We start from the raw sequence: 15,478 nt of genomic DNA, 5'->3' as shown, positions 1-15,478 counted from the left end.
GGTTAATAAACGCATAATAGAAAATCAGGTAAAGACTTGTTTTTAGTTTTTAAATTTCCAATTTCCAAATGAGAAACGGGAGACGACTCGTTTCCCGTTTTTTGTTTACCTACATCAAAACGAAAAAGGAAAATAGGATTGTTTCCTGTTTTTTGTTTTCCTTTTTCGTGTTGAAGTAGGTAAATAGGATTGTTTCCCTTTTTTTTGTTTACCTACTTCAAAACGAATAACGAATGGCCGCAAAGTACACGGTCCCTTGCTAACAATCTGCAAGGGCTCATTCACAAATAGCTTTTGGATCGTAAAGATCTTGTGAATGGTATATATTATAGGCAGAGCTTGGAAAGCATATACTCTTTGAGCAAACCGTAACACGTTCAGCTATTCTATGCTTAGAGACAGCTTGAAGCTTGTGAGAAGCTGGCTTAAAAGTAGGAGTGTTCAAAAGGTGAAGAATAAATAGGCTTTGGAATATATGCAATGAGTGAAAGGGATCAGATTGCAGGAGAAAGTATTTATAGACTGTCCTCATTAGATCTTTACAAAAGAAAAACTATTTTGACTAAATGTTTTTTCTTATTTGGTGACTTATTTTTCATAACTTTAAGTTTTTACCAGTTTGCTGCAGTTGTGCAGCACCTGTTTCACGGCTTGGCATCCACAATATTTGGATCAACACAGTGTTCAATCAGCTTGTGGGCTGCTTTAAGTTTTTGCCTCGTGGCTTCTCGAGTTACTGGTTCCTCTGTTAGGTATGCAGTCACAAATGTTTATTGCTGCCTTCAGCTGTAGTACATCATGAAGGTGCGTGACTGCATGTGCCAGCAGTAAAATATAAGAAGAATCTGAACAGTGTTGTTCTCAAAACAGAGTGCTGTAAATCGAAGTCTTGCCTCCTCTCTCTGAAAGATAATTAAATGATGTGAATAAGCTTGTTTTGGAACATGACTTGTGGGTTTCTTCATTAAAGTGCAACATGGAAAGTAACCGTAGATGTTACAATATATGATAGTGGTAAACATCCATGTGGAGGAAAAGTAAGTCTGCATTCTCTGCCTGCATTGTAGGAATTTAGAAATATTTACTCTGCTCTGCTTTGTTTTCTCCTGTGTCTCTTTTCAAACAGTGGTTTGAGCCCTCCCAGTTTGGAACATGGTGGTCTGTGCTGTCCTGCAGTATGAACCTAGCTGGAAGTCTGGGACCAATCCTGGTCACAGTGCTTCTGCAGTACTACACCTGGAGGAATATCCTGACTGTGTCAGGCATTATCTGTGCTGCTTTCTCATTTATTTGTTTGGTGTTTGTAACGAATGAGCCAAAAAATGTGGGCCTGCCTAGCATCGAGGCAGCAGCCAATAAGGGGGCCAAGGGAGGTAAGTAAATAGAGTTGGTGAGTCAGTGGATTACAGTTGATATATAGGCCACTCCCTGTGTAGCTGAGAATGGTAACCTCAAAGCATGTCAATCACATGGTGCCATGTTAACTCCCTTTTGGTTATAACATCTTAGCAATGGGTGTGCCCCAACATCCAAAGTTATGATATATGTGATCAGTATGTATGACAACTTTTGGTAACTTCCACAGACCCAAGTACCTCTTCAGGCCCTGATTAAAGAGAAAGCATTTTAGTAGCTGGAGGCGGCCTTTTGTAATTGTTTTTAATGAGAATGAAGCTTTTGTTCACTGTTTTTGCGTTGTTACACGCCTCATGTTTCAGCACTCTAGACGCCTGGCATTTTTGCTAGAATGCTCTGAACTCCTCGAGTTGAAAAATCTTAAACTCAGAGTGGAAACACGCCCCAGGCCATCTCCACTTTTTTCCCATTGTTCAATCAGATGATTTGCTTTCTGGTGGTGGTCATGACAACAAGTTTACAGTTGTTAAACAATGGAGGAGAAACAGGTGGTAGTGGTTGCAGGATACCTAGAGCTGTACAGCCTGACGATAGACAGCAGGTTGTCAAACTGCCCCCAAGTCATCCTAAAATACGTCAGGAAATGGCCATTGTGGAGGTGAAGCTCCTGGACCAACTGGTGGTACTCCTAGTGATCCACCCTCTTTTTATGGTCTCATGTACCCACACAGATCTCCGTTTCCCTGTGCCCAACAAACTATTTGCTGGCAGCCTCTCACCCTCAACCAGAGCTACAGCAAGTACGCTCTGCCTGTCCTATACATCAAGGGCATTATTTCTACCATTATTTATTTATTTAGTTATTTTTTCACTTATTTTTTTACTTATTTCAGTACACAAATGGTCTAAACAGGAAACAGTTTCTGTTCCTTCTTCAAAGATGGCTAATGCAAGAGCATCATTCCTGTTTTGTAATAATTGTCATGTTCAAAATAAAGACATCAATCAAAAGAAATGATGGAACAAACTACTCACCTGTATCCATCAGCTGCAGTATTTTTAGCCCCGGTAAACAGGTAATCGTTTTCCGTTCTTAACTTAATGAATTGGAACATTTGTTCCGTGGTCCCTATTTCAGATAAATCGTGAGTAAATAATTCCAGGGCAAAGCTTTATGTGAATTTCCTCACCACAGACACATTAACAAAGCTTCCTAACATGTACCATTATGACGCTATGATATGAACGGGACTATGATGTACGACATCTATTGCACGTCTGTCCGTCCTGGAAGAGGGATCCCTCCTCAGTTGCTCTTCCTGAGGTTTCTAGGGATGTCGTATGCTGTAAAGCCCTGTGAGGCAAATTGTGATTTGTGATATTGGGCTTTATAAATAAAATTGATTGATTGATTGATGATATAAAGTTAAATTTATAAAACATTTTTCTTACATTGAAATTTCTTCAGCGGCATCTCAGTCGAAATCCCGATGATGGCAGACTCACTGAACTATAGTGGGCAGACTTCACCAGCTTCTCCTTCTTTAGTTTATTGGCGGAACTCCACCAGCTGGTGATGCATTGTGAGATTTATACTTGGCCAAATACCGCTCAGATGCGGTCTTACCGTAAGTGTGGGTACAAATTAAGTGCACTGCACTTTTGGTCATCGTAGAAATGGAATACACTTGCGCACTTACACTAAGCACATGGATGTACACGTCAAGTGTCCAAGTGCGTAAGTGTGATCAATGAGACAGGCCCATCATCTCTGTGCTGCTCAAGCGAACTCTACCAGCTTGCTGTCTGTTTTTTCTTCACTTCAGTTGCTTAACATCTAATTCAAGTCTTAACCCACACTAGTTCTGTTTAAGCACTTATAGCCCTCCTCTTTTTTACGACTTTCTTACTAATCTCTTAGTTGTTTTTTGCACGTTATTAGCCTTGTTAGCTACATTAGCTTAACAGTTAGCGATGGCTTCTCCTTCTGCTCTTTCTTGCTCAGTGTGCCAGATGTTTAGCTATGCCTCTGCCTCCTTTAGTGGTAATGGTAATTGTAACAAGTGTAGCTTATTTGCTGCACACCATGGAAAATCATTCAGTAGCTGCGGTAGTTAGCCAGTTCCCTGTAGCCGGTGTGGAGCCACATAGCATATCCTCGGCTAGCGGTCCCCCGGTGACCCCTGTGCAGCCAGGAGGCTGGGTAACTGTCCGGGAGAAGTGTAGCTCCAAGCCAAAGCCCACGGTTCACCAGCCTGTTCATGTTTCTAACTGCTTTTCCCCACTCAGCGACACACCCGCTGAGGAGAAAGCTCTGATCACTGGCAGCTCTATTCTGAGAAACGTGAAGTTAGCAACACCAGCAGCCATAGTCAAATGTATCCCTGGGGCCAGAGTGGGCAACACTGAGTCAAATTTAAAACTGCTGGCTAAGGCTAAACGTAGATTTAGTAAGATCATTATTCACGTCGGTGGCAATGACACCTGGTTACGCCAATCGGAGGTCACTAAAATTAATGTTGCCTCGGTGTGTGAATACGCAAAAACTATGTTGGACTCCGTAGGTTTCTCTGGACCCCTCCCAAATCTGACCACTGATGACATGTTTAGCTGCGTGTCATCATTTAATGGCTGGCTATCAATGTGGTGTCCAGCAAACAATGTGGGTTTCGTTAATCATTGGCAGACTTTCTGGGGAAAACCTGGTCTTACTAGGAGAGACGGCATTCATCCCACTTTGAATGGAGTTGCTCTCATATCTAGGAACCTGGCCAAGTTTATTAGTAATTCAAAACCTTGACAACCCAGAGTTGAGACCAGGACTCAGAGTCGAAGTCTTACACGCTTATCTGAGCTTCTAGTGCAGTTACCCACCCATAGTTTTATACAAACAGTGTCTGTCCCCCGACCACCTAAATTATCTAAATCTGAAATTAAACAAAGAGGAGTTGTGCATAACAACCTCATAAAAATTAAAACCTCTTCTGTGACAGAAAGACAAAACAGGAGAATTAAAGAGGCAACAGATAGGATTCGTTTTTTTTTTTTTTTTAGCTTGGCGCCACCTAGTGTCAGCGGTGTTGCTCGCACTGTCGCAAAGACAAATTGACCGTGGGGATCAGAGATAATCAATAAAATGTAGGCTGTAAAGCCACCAGTATACCTCTATGTGTATGTAGAATGAGAAAGTGTGTGGACACTCCACTAAATAAATAAGTCAAGAGACCGAGCAACAATTATCAGATTTATCTGAAGAAAAACACAAATAGTAATGCAAATAATTATACCAGAATGCACAGTACCAGACAAACAGCTCACAGTAAATTTCAATTCAATTTCAATTTCAATTTTATTTATAAAGCCCAATATCACAAATCACAATTTGCCTCACAGGGCTTTACAGCATACGACATCCCTCTGTCCTTAAGACCCTCACAGCGGATAAGGAAAAACTCCCCAAAAAAAACCCCTTTAACGGGGAAAAAAAAAACGGTAGAAACCTCAGGAAGAGCAACTGAGGAGGGATCCCTCTTCCAGGACGGACAGACGTGCAATAGATGTCGTACAGAACAGATCAGCATAATAAATTAACAGTAATCCATATGACACAATGAGACAGAGAGAGAGAGAGAGAGAGAGAGAGAGAGAGATGCAGGTAATGACAGTAGCTTACAACAACATTAATGAAAGTAATAATATTATAGTTATAGTTCTGGCTACTGTGGTACAATATGTTGAAAGTATGTATTAGTATCAGACAGTATACTTGTGTGACAATAGTCATATGTGTATAATAACAGTAGAAGTATGACTAATGACTAATGATGGCAGCAGCAGCAGGAGGCATCTGGCAGGACCACGGCAGCAGCACAACCACACACGTCACACTGTCCAGGCACCGCTGCGGTATGAGTTATTCTGAGAGACAGTGGAGCACAAAGGCTCCGGAGAAGAAGCCGAGTTAGTGACATCCAGAATGGCCGAGTTAGCAAGATGCAGTAATAGGATGAGAGTGAGAGAGAGAGAGAGAGAGAGAGAGAGAGAGAGAGAGAGAGAGAGAGAGAGGAGAGAGAGGGAGCCCGGTGTATTATAGGGGGTCCTCCGGCAGACTAGGCCTAAGTCAGCCTAACTAGGGGCTGGTACAGGGCAAGCCTGAGCCAGCCCTAACTATAAGCTTTATCAAAGAGGAAAGTCTTAAGTCTAGTCTTAAATGTGGAGACGGTGTCTGCCTCCCGGACCGTAACAGGAAGATGATTCCACAGGAGAGGAGCCTGATAGCTGAAGGCTCTGGCTCCTGATCTGCTTTTGGAGACTTTAGGGACCACGAGTAACCCTGCGTTCTCAGAGCGCAGTGTTCTGGTGGGATAATATGGCACTATGAGCTCTCTAAGATATGACGGAGCTTGACCATTTAGAGCTTTATAAGTTAACAGTAGGATTTTAAATTCAATTCTGGATTTTACAGGATAAATGATACCAATATGCACAGTATCAGTTCAAACAACAGTAGACACGTAAGGGATAATGTATAGTGAGCCGGTGACTTGAAAAATAACTCCCAACAGGGGAATGGAACCCCGACGCACAGCGGAGTTATTTTTCAACAGTCACCAGCTCACTATACATTCTCACACACACACACTCACTACTAAAACATTCAAATGTTACAACTGGCATCAATATTATTAAACTGCTGGCAGAGTGTGTTGACAGAGGAGAGGCGTTCACCAGACAAACGGGAGCGGAGGAGAGGATCTTACTCCACTTCTCCCGGTTGGAGAGGCTGGGTGCCCAGTAGCTGCGGCGGGGGGGGTGGGGGTAATCACTGTCCGAGGGCTGCCGTAGAATGGCAACAAGGATGTCAGTCGACCAACACTCACTACCCGGTCCCTGGTTGCGGCGATTTGTGATGCTGGCCAGCTAGGAATGAACTAGCCGCCAGTACAGTACAGTCCTCTCTCGGCTAGCTAACATTTAGCCGTGTTACTTACTGATCCATTAGAAAGAAAGCTAGCTGGACATCAGTTCTGAAGCCTCTTTGGTCACGGAGCTCCCTCCATCTCTTGAACGCCTGACTGAGGTTTACTGTTGTTTTTCTTCTTCTTTTATCACTCTCCTTTTTGTGCATCCTCGCCTCCTCAGACAGATTAGCTCGTTTTCTTGTGGAAGGCCGTTTTTCACTTATCTCCAAACTTTGTCCATCTGCCATTGTGCTCCTGACTCAACTATCTCATGCCAGTTCCTCATAAGGACCAGCTCCAGTCCCTGATTGGCTGACCGACCAGTTTGGCAATACATGACGCATTTCCTGCTGTAAAGCAGATTTTTTCCGCGAAAATTCATCCCTGGTGGCAGAAGCTTATTACAAAGTCACTAAGTAACCTATGTAAACGCTGATAGTCTGATTTTACTGTGTATGCTACCCTGTGCAACCCACATTATTTTCATAATGATATATATAGGCAAAAATGCTGACATGATTGACATTACATTAAAGACTCCTGACTCTGATTGGTTGTTTTTGTTTGTGGATTCTTGCAAATACCATTAGGAACACTACGTGCGAGCCAAGGAAACCTGATTTTTTTTTTTCAAAGATTATCTGTTTTATGTAGGCTACTTCTGTCAGGATACAGTGACAGTGTCAGCAAATATGACACAAAGTTATAGTTTTTTTTATAAAACTTACCTGTTGTAGCTTTAAACTAAAACCCTTGAGCCAATCACAAACAGTAATTACATCTCAGGCATAGTTGTCAGAGATGCCTAAACTCCAAAAATTGTGTTCTTCTAAGTGGATATAGGGCCATCGTTGGGTGACAAAGGGTTTTAAGAAATGCAGCTCAGATCTCTTACTGACTTATGGACAATTTCTGCTTCCATACTCCAATGCCTGTGTAGCCACAAGTTCAAAACAGAGAGACTTCTTAAAAAAGCTTCTCCTCTAAGGCAAATAGGATAATTATCTCTGTCCAGAGCGTCTTTCTCTGAGTATGTACAATTTCTTTAATTATACATTCCGCCTACAATTGTTACCTATTTACATTTGGCATTTTTCCTACAATAAAAATATGCACTTAAACATTTTTATAAGAAGATACATTTTTAATTTTTATCTTTGATTTTTTATCTTTACATTTCTTATATTTTACATATATTTCTTTTAGCACAAAGCTCACATACCTAATAGGCCGACTCTGGGACAGATCAAGACGAAAGTAAAATTTATTTGCAAAGTTTCAGCGCAACCTGCTTGATCACTTCCGAGTGACAAACAGCTATCATGTCACCTCAACCACACAGCTTTGAGCTGCTAGTATGCCAGAGTTTACAAGAACATTATCAGAGTTGGAAGCTTGGATTAAAAAAAAAAGCTCAGAAGCAGGGGGCGTAAATATAGACAGTGCAGGTAGGGTGGTTTCACTGGGGCCCGTGAGGTAAAGGGGCCCAAAGAGAGAGCAAGCTCTCTTACAAAATGTAAGGTCAAAAATGGGGCCTTGTGGGTAATTCATGTTGCCACCTTAGAATAATGCCTGTGTAAAAAACAAAACAAAACAAAACACATATAATGAAAAATGGTGCCATTTGGTGGGCTATATGCCTTTGAAAAGAGAGGGACCCAACTGCAGACAAGATGGCAGACAAGGGATGGGATGGATATCCACAGTCCCTAGCAGAAGTTGGTCTTCTTTATGTATATTATTTGCAGAAGAAAAAGAAGAGAAGAATACGAACAATACACGCGCAAGTAAGAGAAAGAACCGTAAGGGAACAAGTCTTTTAATTATTAGAATTAGACAACTTTATTGTCACTGTACATTGTTCAACAAAATTCTGTTCGGTACTTAGCACTAGCAGTACTAGCTAGTAGCTAGCACTAGCACAGAGTACCAAGCCGCAGTCTTTACACACGCCGCCATCTTCATTATCTTTAAACGCATGTGTTATGTTCTGTAAGATGCAATTCTGCATAATGTATCAAATAATTAGGGGGACTTCTATGTGGGGAATCTCGGCATGCACAAATTACTACTACCAGATAGTGGGTTTAGCTACATTTGTTGTGTAAAAACAAGGGCATGATTGGCATTAACTTAATGTTAGCTGCTCAAGGTCTGTTGTGCTCCCCTTCATCAATGTCTGTGTATAAAGAGTGTTAATGTTGGTCAGAGACTATTACTGCCCTCGCTTGATGTGTTGGTTAATTTAGATGTGTAGTTTGCAGCGGGGTTAATATGTGTTCCTCTGCTTTTTGGTGTGTTGTGGTGTAAAACATCTGTGCACACACTCACTGCACACAAGCCATTTTTTACAATTTTTGGTTCGCTTGGTCTCCTTGTGCATTAATGCTTGTATAACCTCAACCCTGTACTGCTCAATCAAGTTCTATACATCTTTTTTTCTGGAGATATTCTAAAAATAGTAACGAGAGTCGTCATGAGCGACCCCCGAGGTTAAACCAGTTCAGATAAATAACGTATACATAAGGTAAGGTAAGGTAACTTTATTTGTACCCAAAGGTAGATTTGGTTCACAGTTTAAGTGATTTGGCTTCATCCACACAAAACAGACAAACAGGTCAGAAACAGTAACATAATAACAGTAAAAAGGTAAAGTGCCATCAGTGCGTCATATCAAAGTGCAGGATCAAAAAGGGCATGTAAAACCATTATAATAACCAGAATATGAATTTAAAAACAATACCAAAGAAATAAATAAATAAAAACTGTACTCTCATTAATAGCAACAAAGCCCCGGGTGTCTGCAAAAAATACATTTGTATTATGTTTTAGTAATGCAGAGCACTAGTGCACATACACGTGGATACATAAATAGCTGTAGTGCCTCCCACACCATGAGTCCTTCAGATCGGTAAAATATGGTTGATGTCCAATATGTTTTCCAGCTATCAATGTTGATTGACTTCTTCTTTTTTCAGTTGCACCCCTCTATTTTGGGTGACAAAGCCAGTCTGGGGCACACAACCCTTTCACCATCCGAGTTTGGGTGTCCTCTCTGCCCCAAATTTAAAACCAAAAATGAGAGTGCGATCCAGAGGCACCTGAAAAACCATACAGAAAAAGCAGTTCATTTCCATGGTATGTTGATGAGAAGTATCTGTTTGAGATCATATACTTCTACATGTAACAGTAATGTTTAATGATATTTGCTTGGGACAAAACAAGACATTTTAGGTTGCATCTTGGGATTTGGCAAACAGTGGTTACCATTTTCTTACATTTTATAACAAACAAATTATTTTACTGTTTTTCCATTTTTTTCTCTTTTTTTTCTACTTTTGGGATTGATATGGATATCTGGAATAAAAACTTGTTAACAACAACAGAGAACTCCAAGTCTACTTCTTTATGTTGCCAGTACAATAGTGTAATATTGCGTTTACCTGTATTCTAGAAATATAATAGAATACATCTGACAATATGACAACCTAATTATTACGTTCATTTAATAGTTAAATAGTTACAATTAACCATACTAATGTAAGAGTAAGTATGACATTTGTTGTGTCCATGGCTTTCAGTTGTTTTGAATGACCTGATAGTAAGCTGCATGTTGCAACTGTAGCCCAATAAATTAAAGTGCTCACCTTATTTAATCTTTGTTAAAAATTAAATCAACTAAAATTCATGTGTTTGCTGATTTTCTGCTTTTTTTGTGGGTTTAACTTGTTGGAGTCAATGTTATTCCAAACAAATTGTATTATTAGGGCCCGAGCAACGACGAAGTCGTCCGTGTAGGACCCTATTGTAATCGCGCTGTTTATTATTATAATTATTATTATTTATTTATTTTATTTTATTTTTTTATATTATTATTAGGGCCCAAGCGACGACAAAGTCGTCCGAGGGCCCTATTGAAATTGCGCTGTTTATTATTATTATTATTATCATTAGGGCCCGAGCGACGACGAAGTTGTCTGAGGACCCTATTGAAATCGAGCTGTTTATTAGGGCCCGAGCGACGACGAAGTCGTCCGTGAGGACCCTATTGTAATCACGTTGTTTATTATTATTTATTAGGGCCCCAGCGATGACAAAGTCGTCCGCGTAGGACCCTATTATAATCGTGCTGTTTATTATTATTATTATTATTATTATTAGGGCCCGAGCACCTAGCGGTGCGAGGACCCTATTGAAATGCAAGGATTTTTTATTTAGGGCCCGAGCGACGACGAAGTCGTCCGAGGACCCTATTGAAATCGTGCTGTTTATTATTATTATTATTATTCTTGCGACATTTCATGTCCCAATTTCGGCCCTTTCCCAAATTTGAAAGTGCTTCTAACTCTTCACATTTGTCCGGCCACATCTGAAATTCGATATTTTTGGGCGGTTGCACATGGTCGGCGTAAAATGCCGAAATAGCGCCCCCTACAAATTTTCAAAATACCCTCCCCATTGGGGTTAGTTTGTTGTAGGCAAACGAAATTTGGTACACACATGTATCATACCGAGACGCACGAAAAAGTCTCTTAACGTCATGGTGAAATCCCAACAGGAAGTTGGCCATTTTGTTTTGAATTTTTTCGTTACAGCCATTTCCACAACTTACATTTGAACGGAATCCTCCTAGGGATTTCGTCCTATCGACTTCAAAGTTGGTACAGATCATCCTGAGAACATGCAGATCAAAAGTTATTAAAAGCTTTTCTCTATGTCAAGGGACGTGGCCGCTAGGACGTGACAAATTTTGGAGACTTTTCGTTTTCTTGCCATCGAATTTCCAACGTCTCTCCTGCCCACATACTTGGTCTCAGCAGCTTCAAACTTGCTGGACATGATAATGGCTCCGCCCCGAACGCCCCGATATGTTAATATCCCACCTTACTCATAGCGCCCCCCGGTGGTAACAGGAAGTGACCAGTTTTTACTTTAACATGTACTAATGCCACAAACTTGAGCGTATCAACTTCATTCCACTTCTAATGCATGCAGAACAAGTTGGTGAAGCTACCTTATGAACACTGTGAAGCTACGTCTAATGGTGTCCATGTGGCGGCGTGGTGACTATCGATCCCTCGCCACTAAATACGTTTGGCATTTTGATGGCTTCAACGACCTCATCTCCTCATGAAAATGGATACACAGGTCAAGAATGGCAAGCTCTTGCATCTGATAGGGGCGTTGCCCATGGGGGGGACAAAATGCCTCTATAGCGCTCCCTTGAAATTTTCAAAAACCCCTCCCTATAAGGGTTTTTTTGGAGTTGGAACATGAAAATTGGTACACATGTATATTGTCCAGACGCACATAAAAGTCTCTGGCACCAATGGTCTACTCCAAACAGGAAGTCAGCCATTTTGATTTTAACTTGTCATTTTGGCGTGATTTCCACATGTTGTATTTTAACAAACTCGTCCTAGGGATTTCATCCAATCGACTTCAAATTTTTTACAGATCATCCAGAGACCGTGCTGATGAAAAGTTATTAAAAGCTTTCCTCTATGTCAAGGTGCATGGCCGCTATGGTGCCTCCCTCGCCACCAAATACGTTTGGCTTTTTGATGGCTTCACCGTCCCCATATCCTCATGAAAATTGACACACAGGTCAAGAATGGCAAGCTCTTGCATCTGATAGGGGCGTCACCCATGAGGGGGACAAAATGCCTCTATAGCGCCCAGGAGCGTCACTAGGTTTTAAGGACGGGGGGGCTTAGCCCCCAGGAGATGCACAGGATGTGAGCGAACTTTTAATTTCACAAACAGCTAACAAAAACAGAGAAATTGCTTTTCCACTTTTTGGACAGATTTAGATTTATTCAGAGATACTTTACTGTGTAAATGTTTTAGGCCACCATTACATTTTTAATACAGTACAACAACAAACACAGGAAGTACTGTATGTTTACAGCATTAACAACAACAAAAAAAGAAAAAATCCACATAGTTACAGTGCTGTATTTAACCAATGCTTCTTATTCAATAAGAGCCCACATGTATTATCCAAAACTGTATGCAAAAAAAAAAGAGCACTGTGTTCTCACAAAGTACACCATTTTAAAATAGCATGGCTACAATTGGCAGTTACTTGGATGGTGGAAGCATCAAAGAATGTCGTCTGTTTTTAAGGGTGGCAAAGGCGTCTATCACTCTATTGTGATTTAGGTGCTGAAGTGCCTCTTTTTCAATTGACATGACTGCAAGACTGTGAAGTCTTTTCTGACCCATTGTTTGACGTAGCCAGGAGTGCAGCCGACGCAGTGCACTAAAGGACCTTTCACACGAGCAGCTGCTTACAGGCACTGTTAGGGCAACTTGGATGGTTGCCTTCAGAGAGGGAAATCAAGGAGGTTGTGCACAGACAACATATCTTTAGGTGAACATCCAGCCTCTGTTTTCCGGGCAAGAAAGTTTCTGGCCACCAGAACCTCCTCTGTTTTCAGGTCAATGCTGTAGTGTTTTGCAAGTTCATTCAAGTGTGATTCACTCAAGAAGTTCTCAGATTTAGGACTGCATGCCTGGATGCCTTTTAGTAGCCCTGCATCTACACTGCAAAATCTTTGCTCAAGCTCGCCAACCATCCTATCCACACAAGGGAAAAGTAACTCTCTTTACAATGTGTCAAAAAAAAAAAATCATCCATTTTCCTCTGTTTATGCCTTGTCCTGGCACCTTGTTCAGGGATACTGTGGGTGTGGCACAGGGCTTTGGTTCTCTCATAAAGCTCTGTGGCAAATGCATCTGTGCGTTTGCCCTTAAGTGTGTCACACACTGCTTGTTTGCAGATCAAAGCTTCTGACAGGTCTAAAGTCTCTTTCTGAAGGAGCTTGTGGAGTCCTTCGGTCACAGACAGAAGTGACTGAAACATCAGTAGTGCATAGACTGCTGAGAACTTATAGAGTTTTGCTCTGAGACCAACAGCTATGGGGGATCTAATAGCAGAAAGGCACTCCAAAATGGCAGACAATGTGTCAAGAACTGCACTGATTGACCGCAACTGACATGCCCAGCAAGTGTTTGAAAGTTGCACAAGCTCAACTGTTGTCAATCCAAGCCTTGTCTGAGCCTCCATGAACTTATGATGATTCACTAGGGAGGTGCTGAAGAAAGAGTACACACACTCCAACAAGCTGAAAAGCTCCACAGCCTCTGGGATGGCCTTGCAAGTATGGGACAACACCAGGTTGAGTTCATGAGCATAACAATGCACATAGATAGCTTCAGGATGAAGCCTTCTAAAATGTGCTTGTACACCTCCAGTGGTCCCACTCATGACAGCTGCACCATCATATATTTGTGCTACACACTTAAGCTCTGCAAGACCATTGTTTTGAATCTGCTGCTGCAGCTCATTTGCAATGGACTGGGCATCAAATGATTTCATCTCTGCAAGTGCTAGGAAACGTTTCTTCACTGCCCCGTCTGACACATACCTGACACAAACAGCTAACTGCTCTGATTTGACATCTCTTGCCTCATCTGCCATGATGGCATAGATTTTGTGGCAAAGATTTTTAGGACTTTGTCATTTCAGATACAATGACACTTGTCACTTCCTGGGCACAACAGTCAATCATCTCATTCTGGGAGGTTGCTGAGATATACTGAGCATTTGATGGGGGGTTATGTTTTTGAAGAAAAGGATCAAATTCCTTCAAAAGCTCCATGCACGCAAGAAAATTCCCTCTGTTTGTGCTGTCTTTTCCTTCATCATGGCCACGAAAAGGGAGTCCCTGTCTCCCTAACATAGCAGTGACTGCAACAATTCGCCTGAGATATTCTCTTCTCTCTACTATCTCACTCACATTTGCAGATGCTATCATCTGTGCAACGTCTCCCTGTTTTCTAGTTGCCTGGTAGCTTTTCCATGCAACAACACTGTCCTTACGTGTTGGTGCAATTTCATGTTTGCCAAAGATGATTAAAGCTTTCTTCCAGTTCTTGCAACCACTACTGACCAAACTATCATGTTTGATGTTTTTGCCAAACACTCTACATGGGAAGCAGAAAGCTGTATTCTGATTGACTGAATATTCTAACCAGTTGTGCTTTTCAAACCAGCTGTGGTGAAATGCTCACTTCTGCGTACCAAATCTATCTTGTGGGTAGGTCTTCAGCTTTACCTGTCTGGGCCCTGTGTCTTTGTCACCTAAATCGAACCCTGTAGTGGAGTGAGATGCTGCAGCTGCTTCATCAATTTCCCTCTCTTGGTCTGTTTGCTCTCCTTCTCTCTCTGTAATATCTTGATCTTTCTCTGCCTCTTGATCCATCTCTGGATCCCGTTGCTCTCTCTGCCTTGACCTTGCCTGTTGATCTTTTTCTCCCTCCGCATCTCCTTCTGCCTGACCCTTCAAGATACATTAAAACACAATGAATTGAATTAATAACTGATCAACAAAGGCTAATGTCATGACTTTCGCTCACAACACAATAATTGTTTACTCCCAAATATTTTGAAGTTGCACAGATTACATTTTGGGCACATATGTGACTAGAATGGTTGTTATTTCAAGCCCTGAAAAATATTACTTAATTACTTAAATTACAGTTATATTAAGGTACTCTTGAAAATATTTGGGCCAGGCTAATTTGGCTTATATATCTCTCTCTTGGCTATCTCCACTTTCCAATCATTACTCTCCTAAATAAAAGCTCAAGTTAAATAAGTCTTATATGGTGCACCTGGACTGAAATGTTTCATATTTCATATTCATATCGAATTCCATAAAAATCCAAGACTGTCTGCATCACAAATGACTCTATCCTGTGACTCACCTTTCCAGTAGAGGTTTCTCCCCTCTCACTCTCTTTGCTCCTCTGCCCTGACTCCTACAGGTCAATAGGGGTGGTGGAGTGATTATAATTAATGTATTATTATTATTATTACTATTATTATCCACTGATGAAAATCATACGTGAATGTGCTCAGCTCCTGTTTCACTGTGTGCATCCATGCGTAAAGTGAGAAACACAGCTGATACTCCAGAAGGAAGTCACCCCATAAAATTCAAAGACTGTCTACATCACAAATGACTCTATCCTGTGACTCACCTTTCCAGTAGAGCTCTCTCCCCTCTCACTCTCTCTGCTCTTCTGCCCTGACTCCTACAGGTCAATAGGGGTGGTGGAGTGATTATTATTATTAGTGTATTATTATTATT

The 15,478-nt window shown here is 41.3% G+C and overlaps 1 protein-coding gene and 1 pseudogene across 3 annotated transcripts in view; both read left to right on the top strand.

Moving 5' to 3' along the window:
* LOC117271981 (glucose-6-phosphate exchanger SLC37A4-like) overlaps positions 1–15,478 on the top strand; it is a 77,791-nt gene that overhangs the window by 44,977 nt on the left and 17,336 nt on the right. For both annotated transcript variants that reach the window (XM_033650602.2, XM_033650611.2), the window contains exon 4: positions 1,127–1,373. In XM_033650602.2, coding sequence (XP_033506493.1) covers positions 1,127–1,373 — 247 coding nt within the window. The remainder of the gene's footprint in view (positions 1–1,126; positions 1,374–15,478) is intronic.
* On the top strand, positions 1,382–6,867 carry LOC144464620 (uncharacterized; annotated as a pseudogene). Its single transcript, XR_013492292.1, has one exon. The product of XR_013492292.1 is annotated as an uncharacterized LOC144464620 (transcript).

The sequence above is a fragment of the Epinephelus lanceolatus genome, chromosome 11 (assembly GCF_041903045.1).
Source record: "Epinephelus lanceolatus isolate andai-2023 chromosome 11, ASM4190304v1, whole genome shotgun sequence".
NCBI lineage: Eukaryota > Metazoa > Chordata > Actinopteri > Perciformes > Serranidae > Epinephelus > Epinephelus lanceolatus.
The sequence above is the reverse complement of the archived record's forward strand: the minus strand, read 5'-3'. Positions and strand labels throughout refer to the sequence as shown.